Source organism: Hyperoodon ampullatus (assembly GCF_949752795.1).
Source record: "Hyperoodon ampullatus genome assembly, chromosome: 14".
NCBI classification, from domain to species: Eukaryota; Metazoa; Chordata; class Mammalia; order Artiodactyla; family Ziphiidae; genus Hyperoodon; species Hyperoodon ampullatus.
Window position 1 is genome coordinate 73,532,817 of NC_136927.1, and position 24,508 is coordinate 73,557,324.

Genomic DNA, 24,508 nt, shown 5'->3' on the forward strand with positions numbered 1-24,508 from the left:
GGAAGGTCATCTTGGACTGGAAAAGAAGCAGGCAGCTGTGGTCCAGGGCACAGGAACCTTGAATTGGAATAAAAACTGCTTCTTGTTTACAGTATGATTATGGAGGATGACTGTATCTCTTTGAACCTCAGTTTTTCCCTCTGCAAAATGGACATGACCACATTCATCAGTATGACATCCTACACAGGGCTTTGAAATCCATAAAGCGCTGTGGGCATTGATTTCCTCCTCTGGGTTCTGGGTGATTAAAGCCCAGCAGCACCACCAGAGTTGGGGGCCCCTCAAGACTCCTCCAGCCAGTGTCCTGACTTTCCTGATGAGAATCCTGAGTCAGTGAATAGCTAGGATTGACCCCAAGACCAGGGATCCTTTCATTTTGCCACCTCGTGCCTCTTCTTTCCTGCCCCAAGTGGTCTTGGAACTTGATGGCCAGAGGTCCCCCTGAAGGTGGAGGATCTGGAGGCAAGGTGGCTGCCCCACAGTGGAAGCTCTGATCAAATGTTCTTTCTGCAGATGGATTATTGCCCATGTGGTAAAGCTGAGGATTCCTGGTATGAGTGATCCAGGGAGTCCAACCCTACAAAACCTGTAACACCGGGCGTTCCAAACTGAAGCTTTGGTTCTACCATGAATACTTCCTTTGTGCCTGGTCTTTTGTGTATCCCTGGCACCAAAAAAGAGCTGAGCACAGAAAATGTGTTTTTATCAGAGAATGAATAAAAGCACATGGTTCTCTCTACATACCCAGCATTTGTGATTCATAGAGTCTGCCCTGGTACCTGGGAGTGGTTGTTAACATAGAGCCTCTCTCCTATAGCATGAATCCTTGTACCAGTGGGCATGCTCTTCCCCTAAGCTATATATACTGTAGGCAAGCAAAATTTGCCACAACATATCGTGCCTCTTTGGCATGAGGATTAATTTAGGCTGATTATTTTTAAGGCCCAAAAGACTCAGGAAGAAACTTTGACCTTCTCTCTAATTGCCTAAAAGACATGTAGATATCATTTTTTTTTAGATTCCACATATAAGCAATATCATATGATATTTGTCTTTGTCTGGCTTACTTCACTTAGTATGATAATCTCTAGGTCCATCCATGTTGCTTCAAATGGCATTATTTCATTCTTTTTTATAGTTGAGTAGTGTTCCATTATATATATATATATATATATATATATATATATATATGTATACCACATCTTTAAAAAATTGATACAAATGAATGTATATACAAAACAGAAATAGATCCACAGACATAGAAAACAAACTTATGGTTACCAAAGGAAAAAGAAGGGAAGGGATAAATTAGGAGTTTGGAATTAACATTTGCACACTACTATATATAAAATAGATAACCAACAAGGATCTACTGTATAGCACAGGGAACTATACTCAATATTTTGTAATAGCCTATAAAGGAAAAGAATCTGAAAAAGAGTAGACATAGATACATGCATAACTAAATCATTACTTTGATGCACACTCAAAACTGACACAACATTGTAAATCAACTATACTTAAATAAGTAAATAAATAAAATTTTAAAAATAAATAAAAGAAATGTAGATAGAGGACCTGTTCCAGGAAGGGAGCTATCACCAGAGAAAACTGTAGTATGAACTAGGTGTGTAGACAGGAAGGAACCTAGCAAAGTCTGTTTTTTAAAATTCCTCTATGTGTCCATTATTTCTGTATGGCCCAGCAAACATTTGTTTACCAAACATTTGTTTTCCATCTCCATAAGAATTGCCTTCCTCCTCTTTGAAATTCCAAACTGCTGTCCCCAACATACTTCCTCCTTTGTCTTTAGCTGAAGATGGTATTTAAGGTGAGGGCTTCAGTCATTCTGGCGAGTTACTCAGTTTTCCTGGGTCTTTCCCATGTATACGTGTTATGAAGCTTTTGTTTGATTTTCACCTGTTAATCTGCCCCATGTCAATTTAATTCATAGACTAGCCGGAAGAACCTAGAAAGGGTAGAGAAAAATTTCTTCCTCCCTGACAATACTTAGAATTCAAATTGCTTTTCAGGTTTTTCCTTTTGGCAAGGCTAGGTTGTTCTTGTAGGAAAACAACAAGCAATTCTTCCAAGTGGATGAACCGATTTTCCCTTCTGCCAGCAATATGTCTCTGTTTCCCCACAGCTTAATAATATATTGTCAGACTTTAAAACTCTTGTCAATCTGATATCTGAAAATGGATACCTTATTTCAGTTTGCATACATGATTATATGAGACCAAATACATATCCAAGCACACACATAATCGTGTACTTCGTGCTGCATTAACAAACAATTGTGAAGTCTCAATGGCATAACATTGTACAAGTTTATATTCACAGACTCAACAGAATTGTGGGGATGTTTGCGAGGACATTCCAACCTTACATAAATTTCAAAAGATCCATCTGGGAAGAGCTGGAGAGGGAAAAACTCCTGCAGGAAGAAATTCACCTGTGAAGCTCATTTCTGATGGGAGGAGATCTGATGGCCACATTTGTCATCCATTAGATGACGGGTAGAGAGAGGGTGTGGTTGATGTGATCCTCCCTTGTTTTCACCATGTTTCCCAATCTCTATCTTTTGGCCCAATTTGGCAGGTTTCAGCCCTGCTGCCCACCACCAACTTGTTGGCATGAGACCACTATCTCAAGTAGCCAGCCTCATGGCAAAGTGGTCCTCCATTCCCCTTAGAGATTGTTGGAATATTTCAGAGAACTTTTTCCAAATGTGTGAAAGGAACACTCTAAAAATCTGGACACAGATGACTGTCCCCAAGGACTAGCATGAACTGGGAGGGAGGGATTGGAGCATGGCTAATAGCGCTTCCTTCATGGGTTCACTCAATGAATCATTTATTGTTTCATTCATTCAACACATACCGTATGTCAGGTTCCCGAACTGTATAGCAATCATCGTCCTTCTGACGACAATTGCAGTCTACACAGGCCTGTTACTGAGCTAGATGCTGGGATATATCTTTGGTTGAGTTCTCCTGGAAGCAGACCCGGAGGCAATAATTTGAGGACAAATAATTTACTTGGGAAGTGATCCAGAAGCATTTTTCAGAGAATGGGTTTGTGAGATGGGGAATGGACCGAAACCAAAAAGTGTGCAGTGCTGAGAAGTTTACTGCTGTGGGCAATTGGGGCTCATCCTGTTGGAAAACTCTGGAAGATTTTATAGAACTTGCCTTAGAATTTCCTACCCTGGATGAGGAAGAGGAGGTATGTATCCTCCAACTGCAATCTGTCATTTGCTGATGGCTGCTCCCTGAAACCCCTCAGACAGAGTATCGCAGGATTATAGTAGATGTCACTGGCATGTAGTGGAGTGGGGAGTGCCCTGGGACTATGGACAGGGCACAGAAGAGTTAGCTATAAAACCTAATCATCAACAATAGCCAAAATTTTTGGCTGAAATCAAGACCTTAATTAAAAAATACTTTATTGCTAAAAAATGTTTTAAAAAAATGAAAGAGACTTACTGTAAAGCTACATGTCTTAATCCACTCAGACTGCTATAAAAAAATAACATAAACTGGCTGGATTAAACAACAGAAACTTATCTCTCACTGTTCTGGAGCCTGGGAAGTCCAAACTCAAGGCACTGGCAGATTTGGTGTCTGGTGAGATTCCTTTTCCTGGTTTGTAGATGGCCACCTTCTTGCTGTATCCTGCCAGAGGGAGAAAGATCATCTCTCTCATATCTTTTCTTATAAATGCACCAATCCCATTCATAAGGGCTCTACCCTCATGACCTCATCACCTCCCAAAGGCCCCAATTCCTGATACCACAATATTGGGGGTTAGGACTTCAACACAGGAATTTTGAGGGAACACAAACATTCAGTCCACAACACTATAGTAATGAAGACATTGTGGTATTGACAGAAGGATACACACATAGATCAATGGACAGTGCAGAAATAGATTCACACATACGTAGCCAATTGACTGTTGACAAAAGTGCAGAGGGAATTCATTGGAGAAATAATAGTCTTTTTAACAAATGATGCCAGAACAATTGGACTTCCATATACAAAAATATGAATCTTGATCCATACTTCCACATCATTTGCAAAAACTAACTCAAAATGGATCATAGACATAAATGCAGAAAGTAAAACTATAAAACCTGCAGAAGAAAACATAGGGAGAAAATCTTTATGACCTTGGGTTATGCAATAATTTCTCAGATACAACACCAAAAGCATGATGAAGAAAATATTGAGTGGGCTGTCATCAAAATTAAGAACTTCTGCTCTTTGAGAAAACACTGTTAAGTAAATGAAAAGACAGGCCACCAAGGGCTCCCAATTCAGAGTCTTTCATATAAAAGAACCCTATTGTGAGAAGAATAATGCTTAGTGCTTTACCTGGGTGGTTGTACAACTTCATGGGGAGCTATGTGAGATAACAGGCTCTCTTTTTAAATACTTTTCACTTTTGTCTAAGTTATACATGCAGATAGACTAAAGAGTCACATAGTTTACAAAGCATGTTGTGAAGCATAGAGGTTGCTTACCACCACCCTCCCCCAGAGGAGATCGCTTTTAGTTTATCATCTTGCACTTGTCTCCCTGTCTCTAAGTAATATTCATTATTGTAATAATAATGTTACATCTCGACTTCTCAGTTTTAGATATAACCCATTGACTTCCCATGACTGAAAACGAGATTTTTGTCCACCTCTTTGCTCCCTACACCTCCAGCACTTCCACTCCCCTCCCTCCCATCAATGTTATATGATAATTGTGATTTGATCAGCGCTACTGTTTACACTATTATGACTATGTAAACACTTGTTACAGTTGAACTATGTAGTAAACCAAACTACTTTTCCCTTCTGGCACAGCTTTTTAATTTTCTCTGATGTGAAAAAATTGTCTGGTTTTGCGTTTGCTTGGTTTTCTATGTACATATTGCCTATTCAACCACAAGTCGCCCAAATCGCCTCTCCATGTATTCATATGTGTGTGTATTTATATCATATTCATAGATGTTCTATTAATTTCACCTTCCAGAAGATGAATTTCCTGGAGCCCTCTGACTCCCTCCAATCTGGGCTGGTAGCTCTGTATTGTTTTCTTACTTATTTATTTATTTTTGGCTGCACTGGGTCTTCGTTGCTGTGCGCAGGCCCCCTCCAGTTGCAGCAAGCAGGGGCCAACCCTCACCACAGCACGCGGGCCCCTCCCGCTGCGGAGCATGGGCTCCAGGCCCGCAGGCCCCAGTAGCTGTGGCACGCGGGCTTCAGTAGTTGTGGCACACGGGCCCAGCCACTCCGCGGCATGTGGGATCTTCCCGGACCAGGGCTCAAACCCGTGTCCCCTGCATTGGCAGGTGGACTCTCAACCACTGCACCACCAGGAAAGTTCCTTTTTTTCCTTTTTTAAAGAGCAAATTTGTAATGCTTTTATTTTTTCTCCTTAAATTTCTTAAAACAATTTTTTTGTTGTTGAAGCAGCGTTGATGTACAATATTATATAATTTACAGGTGTATAATATAGTGATTCACAATTTTTAAGGTTTATACTTCATTTATAGTTATTGTAAAATATTGGCTATATTCCCCAGGTTGTACAGTATATCCTTGTAGCTTATTTTATGCATAGTAGTTTGTACCTCTTAGTCCCCTACCCCTATATTGCCCCTCCCCCTCCCTTCTCCCCACTGGTAACCACTAGTTTGTTCTGTCTGTATTTCTGGCACTCAGCCGTCATGCTTGTATTTTCTGTCACCATCATCATGGGGGCTCTCTTCTTTTCTGCTCCTACATTCTATTTTCTGTATTTCATGCATTTTTTCCTTGGTTTCATCTTAATAGGCTTTCTTTTTCTGTTTAGAATTGTCCCATATGAATTTCTCACCATGTAGCCAATGTCCAATAAATGTCCATTATAATCATGAGAAAGCAGTGGGGGTAATTCTAGGGTGTGGGAAAATTTTTTGAGCATGTTAACTGACACCGCGTTTTTTAACTTGCTATTCAGCTGGCTGCTGAGAAGAGCCCTGTTGGTTTATCTCAGGAAATGTGGCTTAAATGTGATTGGCTTCACATTAATTTCACTTCCAACCACAGTGCTAAGGGGTAGTGTGTTCACCCTTCAATGTCCTTCCACCCTTTTCAACTCAAGTCCCCCTCTGTTATTCCCACTTCACAGCTGGGAAGGCTGAGGCCCAAAGAGGTTTTGCTTGCTGTCCCCTCTTCACCTGTCATTCAGCAAGGATTCTCTGTGTGACTGGCACTGCAGGTATTACATCGAAACAAGTCAGGAGAAAGCAAGAGAAAATATCACCTGCCATTCAGGGAAGAGAGTGACTCTGGGTAATCTGGCAACAAATGTGGCAACGCCCAAGAGTCCCAGAGTGTGGGAAAGTCAGGGCACTTAGAGAAGTCCCAGCTAGCTGATTGCTTCAGGTTTCTAAGAAGCTCCTTTTTTTTTTTTAATTTATTTATTTTGTTTTTGGCTGCGTTGGGTCTTCGTTGCAACAGATGTGGTAACGCCCAAGAGTCCCAGAGTGTGGGAAAGTCAGGGCACTTAGAGAAGCCCTAGCTAGCTGATTGCTTCAGGTTTCTAAGAAGCTCCTTTTTTTTTTTTAATTTATTTATTTTATTTTTGGCTGCGTTGGGTCTTCACTGCTGTGCGGGCTTTCTCTAGTTGTGGCGAGCAGGGGCTACTCTTCATTGCGGTGCTTGGGCTTCTCATTGCGGTGGCTACTCTTGTTGCAGAGCACGGGCTCTAGGCGCGTGGGCTTCAGTAGCTGTGGCGCACGGGTTTAGTTGCTCTGCAGCATGTGGGATCTTCCCGGACCAGGGCTCGAACCCATGTCCCCTGCATTGGCAGGCGGATTCTTAACCACTGCACCACCAGGAAGTCCCTGAGAAGCTCCTTTGTAATGCCCTGTTCTGCCCTCTTTGCCCCCTCCCCTACTCCACCCTAAAGGTGGGTGGTCCTCTAGCTTGTTCCTGAATGGCTTCCTGACCAGCCTGGTGACACCTCCCCCTCCAAGTCCTACATTTCCCTTCTTAGGCCTCACACTCTTGCCTAAGGGCAGAAAACAGCCAGCAACACTCAGGATGACGTGGTCACTGTCCTCACCTGAATGTTGGGCTTATGAAATAGCAGCTGGGAAGGCTCAGGGCAGTTCTGGCAGGACCACACTCATAGGAGCAGGTATAAAGGGTGAAGCCAGCACTGGTTACCACAGCTCCACCTGCCCTCAGGATGAAGCCCAGCAGCCTTACCGTCTTCCTGGTGATATTTGCCTTTGGGTTCCTGACGTCCTGGGTTGTGGAAGGTGGTCTCGATGGTGAGTTGGACTCTCTCAGGCCATACCCAGGTGCCCGAGTCACTGATAGCTCAGAGTGGGAATAGCCTCTTCCTTTTAGCCTGGGGGCTGACCTTGAAGTCACCACTCCAATGGTCAGGGCTATGGCCCCTAATTTCAAGCATCTCTCTGAGGACTTCAGCTAAGGGAGTTTCTGCACATCCAGAAATTTACCTTTCACCAGATGGATCTGTTTACCCCAGCCCCTGTATTTCTTATTTTTCTTTCTCTATAGGTCCTTCTTTACTGTTTTGTTTGGTTTTTTTATCTCTCTTTTTCTCTGTCACATGATTTTGGTCACTATCTTTTTTAATTTTCCAAATTTGTCTCTTTTTCTCTTAATGTTTCTTATTTTAACAGTCACTCTCTCTTTCTCTACCTCCTTCTCAGTAGATCTGTTCTCTTTTATTTAATCTCTGATGAGTGGCCTCTCCTGTTATCACTGTCCCATGCTGCCTCCCTCCCAGGCAAACCCAGGCAAGAGATACCTGACCATGAGCTCTAGTTAGCACTTACTGGAGCTAGCCTATACTGACTTGCAATGGCTGATCGTGAAATCTTCAAGACTTTTGCGAGCTAGTTGATGTCACATTGGTAGCTTGAAATTAGCCATGATGGGAATATTTACACCATGGAAATTGGCAAACTCTACCAAGTCTCCCTCTTAAAACATCTAGTAACACACCACCATCTATACCTACTTTCTTGTGCCATTGACTCCCTCTTGGCTGAGTGGTTGGCTGAGCTAGGCACTGCCCCACACCTGCCTTGAAACTGGAATCCTAACAGTTCCCTTTATTCCTTTGGGGTCAGCCACCTGGGTTAGGTTTTCTCGTCTCTCCTGGGAATCCTAACAGTTCCCTTTATTCCTTTGGGGTCAGCCACCTGGGTTAGGTTTTCTCGTCTCTCCTGGGAAGCTGATTCCTTCTCCAGGATTGTGGTCATGAACCAGCATCAGCTTCTTCTTCCTCCTTTGTTCTTACCTTTCAGGAGGTGGTAGACCTGGAGTCTGCCCCTTTGTACGCCCTATGAAGTTCCTTAGATATGAATCCCCTGAATGCCGGAATGACTGGCAGTGTCCACGAGGGCAAAAATGCTGCTACGACCATTGTGGCCTCAAATGCATGGATCCTGTATACGATACAGAGCCAGGTGAGGAAGTAGAGTCCTGGAAATGGGGACCAAGGAGATTTGAGCTTGAGGACACGCATCCTGAGGAAGTAGAGAGTGCTCCTCTGAACTGGGATGGAGGCTGGGACAGAGCCAGGGATCCTCCACCCCCAGCTCTGTATTCTCAGGTAGACAGTGGGTCAGTTCGTGAGCCAGTCAGCCAGCTGGCCAATCAGTTAATGAATCAGTCTGTCTGTCAGACACATACAACACTGTCTAGGGTCCCCTTGGTGGGAAGGAGTCTCCTTTAGGACATACACCGGCCTCAGTTTTGGTCTTGAGGTTGGGGAAGAACCGATTTCCATGCACAGGGTGGAGATGGGGTTGGGAGTTTGGGTGATGTGCTAAGGGGTGAAGCCTCTGAGTTGTGACTTTGTTTTTACCAGTTAAGTTCACTCCTGGGAAGTGTCCAGTGGTTACTGGCCAGTGTAAGAGACCCAACCCTCATAAACGACTGCCTGAATGACAGCCACTGCCCGAAGGGTCTCCAGTGTTGGAGGGGTGTGTGGGGGAATTCATGTGTACAGCCGGTTAAAGATAAGGAGAAGACCTGGCAAGATCCACATCCCCCTGTATCCTAATATGGTCTCAACCTCCTGGTGCCCTTGCATGTGAAGGAGGATGTTTGAGGTCTCCCAATACTGCCCCCTCCCCCAAGCAGATCCTCTGCCCTTCAACACCCTTCACCCTGTAGAGTTCCTTAGACAAGAAGTGCCGGGGGCACCTGTGACAGGTAATGCTGGGTCTTGGGAAGGAAGGCTTCTTGGAATAAGCCAGGAGGAAGGAGCATGTTAAAAGGGGCAAAGGTTCTATCTTTTAATATCATCTCTGCCTCTGACTGACTGTGTGACTATGAGCAACTGACTGTATCTTTCTTAGCCTCAGTTTCCTCATCTGTAAAATGGACACAATTATATCTACTGAGATACTAAATGTAAAAGTGCTTTTTAAGACTTAAAGTGCTGTGTGCACTGAGAGAGTGTTGCTATGGTTATGGCTTCGATTGGCTGGGTTATCTGGAACCAAAGGAAAGTCTAGTAAGATGCATAGATGTAGATCTGGCCCAATGCCCTGATTTTACCAGAGGGGAGACTGCAGCAGAGAGCCAGTGAAAAGCCTGGATTCTTTTCTTGATTCCTAGATCAAAGACTGGCACTGTTTCAACTATTCCAGCACCATGTTCTCTCTTTACATATCCCAAAGGACTTAGGGCCTGGTGGCAGAAGGACCCTCTTGGTAGGAAGGATATAAGGGTCACTTAAATTTTTCCTATGCTGAGGCTCTGCTTTATTTTCTTTCCACAGATCCATTCATGTCAGCTCAAAAAGATTAGCACTGCCTGGTCTGTGTGGTCTGGGGATTTCCTTTTCCCCCCAAGCCTGGAAAAAAATGAGAGCACCTTGGTGAAGATGTGGTTTTGTGACCAATACCTCTTTGGGTGCCAAGATTTGGCCTGTTTTATCTATGAATCCCCAGCATCCAACGTGAAGCTTGGCACATGCCAGGAAATGTCTGCTGATTAGTAAATAAATAAAAGTACCAGGTTTTCTCTGCATTTCTATCTTCCTTGACTCATTGAGTCTGGTCTAGGATATGAGGTGTGAGATGAAGAATAAAATATCTGCATGTGTGGGATTTCTCCCAAAACCTATAAAGTAGAAAAAAGAAAGTGCTTTGGATCTAAGCAGATATGGGTTCAAATCCTGCATCCATAGATTACTGGCTTTGTAATTTTGGGCAATGACTTTGTTCCACTGAGCCTTAGTTTTGTCATCTATAATGTGGAAACGATAACAACAATGCCAATTTCATAAAGTTATGAGGATTAGAGGTGATAACATGTGAAAGGAATAGCTCAGTGATTGTCACATACTAGGGGTTCAATAAATGCTAGACTTACCTCAGGGTAAGCAAGGCACAAGGAGTTAAGAAAATGACTGGTTAAATTTGATGACATCAGTATCAAATCTGACAAACACAAGAGTTGAAAGATAAATGATAGCTTAGAAGTAAATATTTGGAATGATTATCACAGGCAAATAAACAGAATGAAAAATATGTGAAGAATTTTTGCAAATAAGTAAGAAAAACAACCTACCTCTTAGAATAAATGAACTATGAATAGAATGGACAATCAAATAAGAGATTATTATTATAACAAATGGTATATAGACATATAAAGAGCTTCATCCTCACTAGTTACAAGGAAAAAGCCAATTAAAACAACCAAACACCATTTTTCATCGGTCAGAATGGCAAGAATTAAAAGTTTACAATATAAACACTCAGAGACTCTTAATAGTTTGCTGATGGAAGTGTAAATTGGTACAACCACTTCGAAGAGTGATTTGGTTATGCCTAATAAAACTGAAAATTCACATAAGCTATCATTTAGCAATTATCCTTCCAGAGACATAGGAAAGACAAAATACCTGCCAATGGGAACCTAATACATGTATTAGGATGTTTAGTGTAAGATTGTTCCAAAGAGTCAGAAATCGAGACCAGTCAAGATGACTCTCATTTGTGAAATGGTTAAATTTTCATACTTTGATACGCTTGCTATGCTATAGAAAAATAAAAATAAATTTATATGAATCAACATGGAGACATATCACAGAAAACTTACTGGGAAAATCAGACTGGTGATATAAATGTGTAGTATGAAGTATTCATATATATTTTAAAATTACACATAAAATATCAAGCTGGTTATGGGTATATACCAAAGAATACACACCAAATGCAGGCTGATGTCTTCCTTCATAGAAGAGGAATTAAAAATGGGACTGGTAGTGCTGACTATGGAAAGTGATGATTTATCTTCAGGATTTAATACTTGAACAAAATAATGCCATTTGCAGCAACATGGATGGACCTAGAGATTGTCATACTGAGTGAAGTAAGTCAGACAAAGACAAATATCATATGATATCGCTTATATGTGGAATCTAAGAAAAGGGTACAAACAAACTTATTTACAAAACAGAAACTGAGTCACAGATGTAGGAAACAAACTTACGGTTACCAAGGGGGAAAGGGCGGGGGAGGGATAAGTTGGGAGATTGGGACTGACATATACACACTGCTGTATATAAAACAGATAACTAATAAGGACCTACTGTATAGCACAGGGAACTCTATTCAATACTCTGTAAAGACCTATATGGGGATAGAATCTAAAAAAGAGTGGATAAATGTGTATGTATTGATATAACTGACTTTGTTGTACAGCAGAAACTAACACAACATTGTAAATCAACTATTCTCTAATAAAAAATTAATTAATAAAAAAGGATTTAATACTTGAAAACAAAATGAATATATAATGTCCCCACTCTAGGTACTTCTAGGATAAAACAAATTTTCTCAAGAAACCCAAAACAAACAAACAAAAAAAACTTTCTCTTTTTTTTTTCCCTTCCAAAAGCCACACCCAACAACATGGAGAGCAAAAAACGAAAACTCAAAAACCATCTTGGGTGAAACTAGAAATCATTTGTACCCACTGGCTACAATATAGAACTGGAAATCAAATTCTTAAATTGGAGAAAGGTGAAAGCTAATGGTTTGCAGCAGGAGATATTTATGGGAAGCCCTGCAGAATGTTTAAAAGGCTCAGAAATTAAGAGTGGGAAAGAGAGGGAGATTGTTTCAAGGGAGGTGTGCTGTTTTAATATCTGTACAAAGAACAATTAGACTCCCAGGTCTATGCCCATATCTTGGGCAACTCCTAAAGAAGTTAGAGGCTTTGGTCTCTGTAGAAATTGAAAGGGAGGAGCCCTGGGTTCAGCCATCCCTGGCACGGGGAAGGAACTGAGACATGGTGCTGAGAATAAGAATCGAAAAGCTCTTGTGAATAGTAAGGTCTCACAGCAGTCTTCCACTCTGGCTAGAACTTACTGTCAACTAGCTTATCTAAAATCAAGTATTTGGACGACGAATTTAATTTTCCTCTGAGACCCTCCCAAGGTCTATATGGAGGAATCCCATCTTATTGCATGTGGTCCATTAATTCTGCCTTATTGTTTTAAAAGAGCGTCTGCCTGGGCTTCCCTGGTGGCGCGGTGGTTGAGAGTCCGCCTGCTGATGCAGGGGACACGGGTTCGTGCCCCGGTCCGGGAAGATCCCACATGCCGCGGAGCGGCTGGGCCCGTGAGCCATGGCCGCTGAGCCTGCGCGTCGGGAGCCTGTGCTCCGCAATGGAAGAGGCCACAACAGTGAGAGGCCTGCGTACCGCAAAAAAAAAAAAAAAAAAAAAAAAAAAAAAAGAGCGTCTGCCCTTCCAATCCTCTTGGTAAGTTTTGAACCCATCCTTCACTGACTGACGGAGTTCTGTGCTCAAATCGCTTCTTCCTAGTCCCTTGGTTTCTCCCTTTTTAAGAAGATTGGGGGATGGGGGGATTTTCTTTCATCCTGACTCTTCAAATAGCTCTTCTTTCAGGGAAGTTAGCTTGAGGGGGTATCTCTTACTTTGAACCAAAACAAGCCTTGACTCAGTCTCTCAAAGAACAGGCAACGTGGGTGTTGAGAAACCACTTGACTAGGTTTCGGGAGCAGAGGTTGATTCCCAATTTTGCTGCTGACTCATTCTGTGATATTGGCCATGTTCCTTGACTCCTTTGTATAATAAAAGGATGATCCAGTTGAACTTTAAGATTCCACTTTGCTCTGCTGTTTTACAAATTAATGATTCATAGAAGCACCTTTGAGGGAAAGCCCCAGTGGTATGGGCCACGTCCTTGAGTTTGATGAACTCCCTGTGTCTACAGGTTCCCCTCTTTATCTTTCAGCCTCATCTTCTCCAGCTGTTGTGGTCAGCTTCCAGGGCACCTCCTTACCTGGTGATTGTGACTTATGAGGGTCCCAATGAGTCTAATAACACCGTCTCGGTGTACAGATGGGAAAACTTAGGCCCAAAGAAAAGATGTGCCCAAGATCATAGAGTAAGTCACTGGTAGATCTCAATATCTTTATCTCCAAGCCCCATATTCTTTTTCTTTATTTCGAGTTTACTTTTTTTCAGATTACATAGTGGATACTGTAGTGGGCTGTCAGATCCCTTTAGGATGAAGGCACTCATGCCATCAGTTGCTGGGGTGTTGCTGGCTGCTGACACTGAGAGCTGAGTCCCTCCCTGGGAGTTTCCCTGGGCCATAGTGAGCTGTTTCAACCAAGGTTACACCCATTCCCAGGGGCAACCTGTATCCACAGACTGGCTGATGTTGGGGTACAAAGGCTCAGCTCCATAGTTTGATTAGGGGCACCTCTGAAGGACCCTCCCAGCTCCAGAGCTCCCCAGGGGATTGGCTGAGCCTTTGTTGCAATGAATCACAATTCCACTTCTTCTCCCCAGCTGTGGTTCTCTTACTTCTCACAGGTGTTGCTTCTCAGAATACTCCCCAGAAAACCTCCTACACATAAACATCTGCCCCTAAGACCATTTCCCAGGAAATGTGACCTAAGGAAGATTATACAAGGTAATCATTGCCAAAAAAAAAAATTAATATGAAAAACTGCTCTGCAAAAGACAATGTTAAGAGAATGAGAAGACAAGCCACAGACTGAGGACAAATGTTTGCAAAAAAACACACATGATAAAGGACTGTTATCCAAAATAAACAAAGGACTCTTAAAACTCAACAATAAGAAAATAAACAAGCAACTCACTTTAAAAATGTGCCAGACTTCCCTGGTGGCGCAGTGGTTAAGAATTCGCCTGCCAGTGCAGGGGACATGGGTTCGAGCCCTGGTCTGGGAATGATATAACATGCCTCAGGGCAATTAAGCCCATGCACCACAACTTCTGAGCTTGTGCTCTAGAGCCTGTGAGCCACGAATACTGAGCCCATGCACCACAACTACTGAAGCCCGCACGCCTAGAGCCTGTGCTCCGCAACAAGAGAAGCCACCACAATGAGAAGCCTGTGTACCGCAAGGAAGAGTAGCTCCTGCTCTCCGTAACTAGAGAAAGCCCGCACGCAGCAACAAAGACCCAAAGCAGCCAAAAATAAATTTAAATTAAAAAAAATAAAATAAAAAAATAAAAATGGGCCAAAGACCTTAACAGACACCTCACCAAAGAAGACAGATGGCAAATAAGCATATAAAAAATGCTCCACCTCACATGTCATCAGGGAAATGCAAACAGGAAAAACAGTGAGATACCACTACACACCTATTAGAATGACCAAAATCTGGAACACTGACAACACCAAATGCTGACGAGGATGTGGAGCAACAGGAACTCCCATACATCACTGGTGGGAATGCAAAATTGTACAGCCACTTTGGAAGACAATTTAGTAGTTTCTTACAAAACTAAACATACACTTACCACACAATCCAGCAATCATGCTCCTTGGCATTTACCCAAAGGAGTAGGAAACATATGTCTACACAAAAAACTGCACAGAGATGTGTATAACAGCTTTATTCATGATTGCCAAAACTTACACGCAACCAAAATGTTCTTTACTAAGTGAATGGATAAATAAATTGTGGTTTATCCAGACAATGGAATATTATTTGGCTCTAAAAAGAAATAAGCTATCAAGCCATGGAAAGACATGGAGGAAACTTAAACACATATGAATTACTAAGTGAAAGAAGCCAATCTGAAAAGGCTAAATGCTGTGTGATTCCAGCTATATGACATTCTGGAAAAGGCAAAACTATGGAGACAGTAAAAAGATCAGTGGTTGCCAGAGATTGGAAGGGGGAGATGAATAGTCAGAGCACAGAGGATTTTTAGGGCAGTGAATACTCTGTATGATATTATAGTGATGGATATATGTCAGTATACATTTGTCCAAACCCATAGAATGTACAACACCAGGAGGGAACCCTACCGTAAATGGTGGACTTTGGGTGATTATGATGTGTTAGTGTAGGTTCATTGACTGTAACAGACGCACCACTCTGGTGAAGGATGTTGGTAATAGGGGAGACTATGCATGTGTGGTGGCAGTGGGTGTATAGGAAATCTCTCTACCTTGTTAATTTTGCTGTGAACCTGAAACTGGTTTAAAAACGTTAAGTCTTTAAAAAAAGAATTGGAGAAACAAGGAATTTCTGGACTTCTTAAATATTTTTAAACTCATTGATAAGAGTTTCATTTTTAAAAAGTGATCATTGTCAAAAACTTGGAGAAGTAGAAAAAAAAGCCCTATCACCGCTTCTTCAGCATGTGTGTAACCTAGGAGTTTATCTCCTTTCAGGGCTTGGCCTCCTCCTCCTGCTGCAAGGTGATACATGGGCTGGACTGTATTTCCCTGAGCCTGGGGTCCTTAGTCTGGAATAACCCTTGCTGGAGGTAAGGGAAGAATACAGCAGGATGGTCTGGTGAGGTCTTTGGCATTCCATGTTTCCCAAAATAATCCAGAGTGGGCATTGACACAACATGGTTAGTACACCTGCTGTGAATTGCAGATAATTTTCTTTATTTGTCCGCAGGTCAGGTGAATATTGGGTGGATGAGATGAGAGACAGACTGAAGGATAAACAATTCTCAGATCGCGTACAGTCTAAATCTACACAAAGAGAAACATTTTTCGAAACTGCCCGTAATTTGCAAAGCCATCCTCCCAGCCAAGTATTGATGTTATTTCACAAAGCAACCCTTTTGTTCCTTTTGAACTGTGGCTCTTGCAATCTATGGGGAATAAGAAACACTTTATACAGAAGACAAGCCAAGGCTTTCACAGGACCACGTGTCCAGGCTCATCCAAGGTCTCAGGCGGGCCTCTTGCCTCCTCCCCACGCTTTGTCTAGAGGCAAGGTGTGGCTTGTTCTTTCTGATTCAAGTGCGTTTTTTCCTTGACTGTGATTAGACTGTATATGCAATTTCATATTCTCTTTTCTGGTTTACGTTATAACACAATTTCCCGATGTCGTACAAACCGCATCAATATCTTGACCTTCATGAGAGTGGGGGCGTCAGCTCTATCAACCTCAGGTACAACATGCGCTTGGCTGGGAAAGGCCACTCAGGAAACAATTGTTTAGCTGAACTCAGCTAATGACTACATTGTTGTCCACTTCAAGGCTTTGTCATCATTTCTGTAACTCCACTGGACAAACCAGTCATTTCCAGTTCTTGGTTTCTTTTATAGATTATGTGTATATGTAAATCCTTGTGCATGAATCAGTTTTTCTTTAATTCAGATTTCTCTGCTGGGTCAGATGCCTAGAGTTGGAATGTATCGAGTCAAAGCATTTGGATATTTTTAAGGCTTTCAACACAAATCATCCCTACTCTCTGCTTCTCCCAAGGCCTTCAACAAAATCAAATGAGACAGAGGATACAAATGATTGTGTTAAGAATTTACAGGGTGCCTGGAATATAGTCAGCCCTCAGGAAATACTCCCCTCATCATACAGGTAAAGACACGCATAGGTGTGCTTGTAAACATACAGATCTGCAATCCAATGCACCCAGCCTATGAGTACTGACCCTCTCTCCTAAATAAAGTATAAGCTCTCCTGGGCAGCTACAAACAGGTATGCCAGACCTGTCAAACTTGACTGTGCATGAGAATCATAAAATGCATATTCTGATTCAGTACGTCTTAGATGGGGCCAGAGATGCTGTATTTCTCCAGCTCTCTGGTACGCCAACGCTGCTGGTCTGTGGACCACGCCTTGAGTAGCAAGCAGGTGTGCCACAAAGACACAACAGGCACATAGAAACACACATGCAGGCATAAGTGAAAACCCACATATGCACATGAATTTGCAATTTCTCAGAAATACACTAGGTAATAGGAGTCAGATCTCCAAAGGCATGGACCCACATTTCATGGGAAAAATTTGATCTGTTGGCATCTGTCCAGAACCTAAGAAATGTTAGGCTCTGGGAGTGCTGGGGCAGTGCTAGGGTGGGGTGGGACAGAAAAGGACAGGACAGGACAGTCTGGACAGTCTGTCCCAGAAGTAAGTGCTGCTCCCATGAAATGGGGGCTTGGAGTCCTCCTAAACTGTCCAATCTAGACCTCTTTGGTACCTGGAAGCCTTCACTTCCCCTTTGGTAGCAGCAATCTTCATCTGCCCCAGCTTCCCCAGGGTCAGAAAAGCAGGGAGTATCCAGTGAACTTGTGGTTCACCGTTTCCTTTTCCTAACAGTATCTTTTGTTAAACAGAATTTTAATTTTTTTTTTCGGGGTGGGGGGAGTGACAAGAAACAGCCTTATTTATTTATTTTTTTCAGCCAATCATTTAAAGTGAACAATTCAGTATCATTTACTACATTCACAGTGTTATGTAACTGCCACCTCTATCTAGTTCCCAAACATTTCCATCACTCCAAAGGAAACCCCCTTACCATTAAGCAGTAATTCCCCCACCCCCAACCCCTGGCTACCTCCAGTCTGTGTTCCATCTCTGGATTTAGCTATTCTGGATATTTCATATAAATGCAGACATACCATACATGACCTTTTGTGTCTGGCTTCTTTATCCATGTCAGAGCATGTATCAGTATTTTAGTCCTTTTTATGGCTGAACAATATTCCATCATAGGGATACACAACATTTTGTCTATTCACCCACCGATGGACATTTGCACTGGCTACTATAAATAGTGCTGATAAGAACATGTATGTGCATGTACTTTTTAAAAAAATTAATTTATTTATTTATTTAATTTATTTTGGCTGCATCCGGTTTTTTTTTTTAACAACTTTATTGGAGTATATTCGCTTTACAATGGTGTGTTAGTTTCTGCTTTATGACAAAGTGAATCAGTTATACATATACATATATCCCCATATCTCTTCCCTCTTGCGTCTCCCTCCCTATCCCACCCCTCTAGGTGGTCACAAAGCACCGAGCTGATCTCCCTGTGCTACGCGGCTGCTTCCCACTAGCTAGCTATTTTACATTTGGTAGTGTATATATGTCCATGCCACTCTCTCACTTTCTCCCAGCTTACCCTTCCCCCTCCCCGTATCCTCAAGTCCATTCTCTAGTAGGTCTGCATCTTTATTCCCGTCTTGCCCCTAGGTTCTTCTGACCATTTTTTTCTTTTCTTTTTTTTAGATTCCATATATATGTGTTAGCATACGGTATTTGTTTTTCTCTTTCTGACTTACTTCACTCTGTATGACAGACTCTAGGTTCATCCACCTCACTACAAATAACTCAATTTCGTTTCTTTTTATGGCTGAGTAATATTCCATTGTATATATGTGCCACATCTTCTTTATCCATTCATCTCTCGATGGACACTTAGGTGGCTTCCATGTCCTGGCTATTGTAAATAGAGCTGCAATGGACATTTTGGTACATGACTCTTTTTGAATTATGGTTTCCTCAGGGTATATGCTCAGTAGTGGGATTGCTGGGTCGTATGGTAGTTCTATTTTTAGTTTTTTAAGGAACCTCCATACTGTTCTCCATAGTGGCTGTATCAATTTACATTCCCACCAGCAGTGCAAGCGGGTTCCCTTTTCTCCACACCCTCTCCAGCATTTATTGCTTGTAGATTTTTTTTTTTTTTTTTTTTTTTTTTGCGGTATGCGGGCCTCTCACTGCTGTGGCCTCTCCCGTTGCGGAGCACAGGCTCCGGACACGCAGGCTCAGCGGCCATGGCTCACGGGCCCAGCCGCTCCGCGGCACGTGGGATCCTCCCGGACCGGGGCATGAACCCGCATCCCCTGCCTCGGCAGGCGGACTCTCAACCACTGCGTCACCAGGGAAGCCCTATTTTGTCTTTTTAAATCATTAATCTAATTAAGTTCTCTGTTTCCTTTAGAATCCATAGAGCACAGAAAAACGTCGAGCAAAGTTCCCTGCTTGGCTCCAGCTCTCGGAATTCCGGTTCTTGTTACTCTTTCCACTCCACTGAGACAAGAACAATATCACTCTCCTGTGGTTCTGGCCAAGAACATGTCATCAACATGACCTACCATGACAATACTCCTAGTGTTGGGAAAGGCAGTCTCATGCATGCATCCCCCACTACAAAAGAATGGGCCTTGGACCTGGAATACTTACTTACCAAGACATAAGGAGCCCATAAAACCTATGCCAGGCTTATTGTCATGAGTGGAAATATCTTTCCCTGTTTTAAGCTCAAAGCATGCTCCTTTGTTTTGTGTGTGTGCCCTCTGGCATCTGGTTAACCCCACTGCTGTATCTGCCCTCAGTGGGGAAGGGATGGGGTCCTTCTACCGTGTCGTGAAAGGAGTGCCTACACGTAAATTGCCCGGCATCAGCTGCCAGGAGAGACTCCCTAGCCATGGGAAATCGAAGCCCGCTGTGGAAGCGTCTTGTGTAAGTGAAGCCTTGTTTCATCCGGTGCTCGACTATGCTGTGCTTTCCTTGGAGACTCTGATACCAATATACAATGCACAGACAGATGTGTTTGGATTCCTCCCTTGGGCCTGATAATCGGGTTCTGTTCTGTTCAACACTTATTTTAAGATAGAAGAAATAGTGTCTTGGGAGAGAAGAGAAATGAAAGAAGCTCAAGATGACCACAGAAGGAAAGTATCCACCATTTTTTGAGAACCTGCTACGGCCCCGTAACATTGCTCTTCACTTTGCATTGGATACCCCAATGCTCCAGACACCAAACACTGTGAGAAGTTGATTTTTATCATCACTTTGCAGGTCAAGAGATTAATAAGATGTAGGAGATAAAGTCATTTGTCTCAAACCACAAAGCCAAGGCTTTTCAGACTCATGATGTAAATTCTGGTCTGTCCAGCCCCTAAGCCTCTTCCTTCCACTCCATATCTGTAAGAGGGAGGCCTCTTATTCAGACATTCCCTCATCGTCTCCCACCCAACTGATATTCCCCAATGAACCACAGAAGCAGGATGTACAGAGAGAAATATGCTCATTTATTTATTGACCAATCAACAGGCATTTGCTAGCAGCCTACTGGGTGCCAAGCCTTTCTGCAAAGAAGATATTGGTGATAGGACCAAGGCTTCACCACGGAGTGCCCCAGTGATCCAAGTGTGGGAGTAGAAGGGAATTCCCAGACTACACAGAGTAGGAATCCAGAGCCACTTCCAAGTGGCAGGAATCAGGCTGTGAGAGAAAATGAGATCAGGGCTTCAATATAGGAACCAGCCAAGTCATCTCCACATTCTCTCCCCAAGAAACCCCTTGAGATAGAGAAAATAGCAAGGTGCTGATATAGTTGTATGAGTCTTGGTATCAGGAGGCTGATTTCAAGTCTCTATTTTACTAGAAAACTCTAAGGTCGGAGCACTGAGCAAGATTATCCTCAAAATCCACTGATCTTTTGGGCTTTGACCCTAGACAACATCTTGGAAATAGCCTTAATAATACATACTTAGTGCACAGTGCTTTTGACAATGCACTTTCAAGTTCATTATGTCCATTTTACAGATAAGGAAACTGAGACTCACAGTCACTTGCCCTGGGGCCCTTATTCAAAAGAGCTGGGATAGAATCAGAGCCATGAGCCATCCTATGGAAATCCTTGCCCTGGGAACAGGGCTCTTGAAAGACAAGGGAGTCAGGCAGAGGCTTTCCTTGGGGTCCGGATCAGGAGTCCCCCTGTTTATATGCCTGGAACTCCAGAGGGTTGAGACTGAGAGAGCCGGAGGGAAGGAGGTCAGCCTGCCCCAGCCCCTTCTTACCTCTCACAGGGGAAATGCAGGCTTTCCCACACTTGCCCTTGCAGCACTTTAATGTACCCAAGCACTCGCCGTCTTTCTCACAGTTATTGGGGGGGTTAAACATCAGACATTGACTGTCGACCACTGGACACTTCCCAGCCTTCTCCTCAACTGGTTAGAGTAGAGTCATGGGTTAGAAACCTTGTACCTTCTGGACCCCAGCCCCCGCCCCAGGCCCTGCCCCAGCCTGAGCCTCCCATCCCCATGACTACCACATCCTTCCTCAGGCTGGGGTACCCTCTGAAGGTAGGCTCTGGCTCTCTTCTGACATTGGGTCCCCAGTCAGTGCAGGTGGCCAGTTGTCCAGTGCTGCGTGACTGGTGGCTCTCCCACCTCCTCACCTGGGTTCAAGGTTAAGACAGGATCCATGCATTTGATTCTGCAAGTATCAGGGCAACATATCTTCTTCTCTGGACACTGCCAGTCATTCTTGCACTCGGGTTTCTCATATCTAAGGCACTGGGCAGATTTTCTGGTAGGGCAGGCTCCAGCTTTCAAAGCTTTGGAAGAGAAGATCAAGAGTTGGGGAGGAGGCTGGGTGTTGAGTAGCCATCACGGCTCCTGGACAAAGCACCGCTTTCCAGTAGTGACCCTCACTCAGGTGACCATAAACAGAGTCCAAAGTGAAGTCCCTGTCTGACCTCCATGAAGTGACAGGCTTGATGAAATCACACACGTGGTCAGGAGAAAGGCATAGGGTTCCCAGCCAAGGTTTCTTTCCCCAGGGAGAAGCAAGGCTACACACAGGCAGATAGGCAGGCTGAGCATGATGGAGATGGAGGGAAATAAACAGAGATAAATAGAACCGACAGAGCAGGTGAAGAGCTGGAGCCAAAGACAGGAAGACAGAGATTAACGGAAAGAACCAGCAAGAGTCAGACTGATGATTGGAGAGCCACTGACCAGGAAATGAGACAGAGAGAAAGAGAGAGAGAAGAATAAGAACAGAAAGGGAGTGAGACCTGGGCTGACAGATGGCTGAGTAAAAGAAGAACTTCCAGATGCTCAGAAGCTTGCACAGAGACCTTGGAGCCCAGATGGACATGAACACACCCCCCAGGGACGTCTTCTGAAACTAAGCTGAGAGATTACAGTCTAGAGAAGGGGCCATCCCCACACCACTACGAGCCCCCATCTCTGACCGTGCAGCCAGGATTATACCACGGTGACTCCAACTCACCATTTACACTACCTTCCACAGCCCAAGGTGCCAGGGTTCCCAGGGCAAGAAGCACGAAGGGGAAGAGGCCACTGTACGTCATGGTGAGGGCAGGGGCATCTCTGCTGGCCCAGCCGCCCCAGTTATACCTTCCCTAGTGGGTGTGGCCTCACGAGCATTTCCTCGGCCCCTCCCAGTTTCAATGGCATAAGCAGGAAGCTCGGCCAGAGACCAGGAAGTTTGATACGGGAGAGACAGTGGCTCATTCCTGTCCCGAGCAAGACTGCTAGACCAACAGAGTAAAGGGCAGGGAAGAAATAGGAGAGGCTGGCCTGGGAGATGTCGCCAGGCTGATAAGGAAACCATTTCAGGTGCCGTCTGAACCCTGAGCATCGTAGGGGCCCCAGGTTCCTTAGCCGTGTTAGTGGAGATGGGGGGTAAAAGGTCAAATGCAAAAATGCTACTTAGACCTGGATTCCGAGCTGAGACGTTGGGCAATGCACCCCCTAGTTCTCCCACTCCTGGAGGCACTATGCCAGGCCCTGGGGGCACAAAAGTTAATGGGACACATAGATGCAGCACAGTGTAGTAGGCAAATGTATGAATGTTAGTGTTAACCTAATCTGGATTCAAACCTTGGTACCACAACTTACTATCTGTTGCCTTGGGCAAGTCAGAAGACCTTCTAGTGTCAGTTTCTGTAAAGCAGGCACCATTATACTTTTTCTTCTTATAATTGTCACGGGGAGTAAATGCACATCTGGCCCAAGGCCTGGGATATAGTAGACACTTAAAAATGGTAGCCATTATAATTATTATTATTATTATTAAAAAATAGTCTCTCTCTGATACACACACATGCGTGTGCGCACGCACGTATGCACACACACATACCTCGGAGCTCACAGAAATTTATCAAGTCTTCTGCTAACTCAGATTATTTATTATATCTCGAAAGATCTTAATCCAATTGACTGTCAGTGTAATCTACTTCTGTATTCTAGAGCCTCTGTCACTGACTCGCTGTGTGACCTTGGTCAGAACACTGCAGCTCTCTGAACCTCAATTTCCCCATCTGTACAAAGAGAAGGTTAAACTACGAGGTGAAGTTCTCGTCTAGAACCGGTACTGCCATGACTCAACAGCCCAGCACAGACTGAGGGCACTGCTGGTAGGCTCTCCTATTCTCAAGGTCCGTCTTGGCTATGCTCACAAAATGGCTTCTTAAGATCGAGGGTAGGAAGAGAGACCAGGAGAAAAACTGGTGGCTGTTCCTTCTTAAGGAAGGCTACCATACCTCATCTCTGGTTCTTGGCTGTAAGACTCATGGTCATGCCTCTGATGGGCTCTCTCTCTTTCACTGACAAATACCATCTGCCTTGCCATCCACTGGTGTTGGGGGAAGGGAGAGTAGGGGGTCTCTGACATCCTTTATGTTAGATGCTCTTCTCTGGGCCTCGCTTTACCTACTTCTTTGCCTATTGATTTGTTTCCACACAAGACTATGATTTCTTTGAGGGAGAAAACATGTCATTAAAAGATCACAGACTTTGGAATTACACTGACCGGGTTTCAAATCCTGACTCTCCCACTTAATAAATGTTCCTTTACATAATTATAGCTAATAATTACTGAGCATTTGTTATGTTCCAGGCACAGTGCTGAATACTTTGTATGATTCATTACCCTTAAACCTCATAACAGTGTATTAAGTAGGTAATATAGTCATCCAGTTTGGCCTGCCATACAAGGTGAGAGGAAGACAAAATACTTTGGGTGAGGTTGATCAGGGACTGCCTAAGAACTGATGCTCCTTGCCCAGACATGGAAAGCAGCCAAGAGGTACCGTGAGTCCAAAGCTGGGGTCAGAGGAGAGAACCCCTGTGAGGGTCACATCTATAGTTTGTGCAATTCATGTGCCAGATGTGCAGATGATAAATGAGCTCCAGAGAGAAATATCAGTTAGCATAAACTCTGTTTTTGGTGTCATCTTTTAAAAAGGATAGGGAAATCTCTGGTGGTCCAGTGGTTAGGACTTGGCACTTTCACTGCCATGGCCCGGGTTCAATCCTTGATGGGGGAACTAAGATCCCGAAAGCTGTGTGGCATGGCCAAAAAAAAAAAAAAAAGGATATATATTTTTATTTTGATGGAGTCAGTTTTACTCATCTGTCCCTCTATGGATTGT

General features: G+C 43.5%; 1 protein-coding gene and 1 long non-coding RNA gene across 2 annotated transcripts; one reads left to right on the forward strand and one right to left on the reverse strand.

The window, feature by feature from the left end:
* Positions 1-7,159: 7,159 nt before the first annotated feature.
* On the forward strand, positions 7,160-10,060 carry LOC307063608. Its single transcript, XR_013811253.1, has 3 exons — positions 7,160-7,317; positions 8,326-8,487; positions 9,810-10,060. It is a non-coding gene; the product is annotated as an uncharacterized lncRNA (long non-coding RNA).
* A 10,270-nt stretch (positions 10,061-20,330) lies between these two features.
* SLPI (secretory leukocyte peptidase inhibitor) lies at positions 20,331-22,432 on the reverse strand. The gene is made up of 4 exons (XM_079720306.1): positions 22,342-22,432; positions 21,503-21,661; positions 21,123-21,272; positions 20,331-20,544 (listed from the first exon to the last, which is right to left on the reverse strand). The coding sequence occupies exons 1-4, from the start codon at positions 22,421-22,423 to the stop codon at positions 20,540-20,542; spliced, it is 396 nt and encodes a 131-aa protein (XP_079576432.1). The 5' UTR covers positions 22,424-22,432; the 3' UTR covers positions 20,331-20,539.
* Between the last annotated feature and the right edge of the window lie 2,076 nt (positions 22,433-24,508).

Coding starts and splice junctions, on each gene's coding strand:
- SLPI (XM_079720306.1), bottom strand. CDS start 22,423: ATGACGTACAGTGGCCTCTTCCCCTTCGTGCTTCTTGCCCTGGGAACC. Junction 21,662..22,341: donor TGTGGAAGGTAGTGTAAATG/GTGAGTTGGAGT, acceptor TCTCTTCCAAAG/CTTTGAAAGCTGGAGCCTGC. Junction 21,273..21,502: donor TGTCTTAACCTTGAACCCAG/GTGAGGAGGTGG, acceptor TACTCTAACCAG/TTGAGGAGAAGGCTGGGAAG.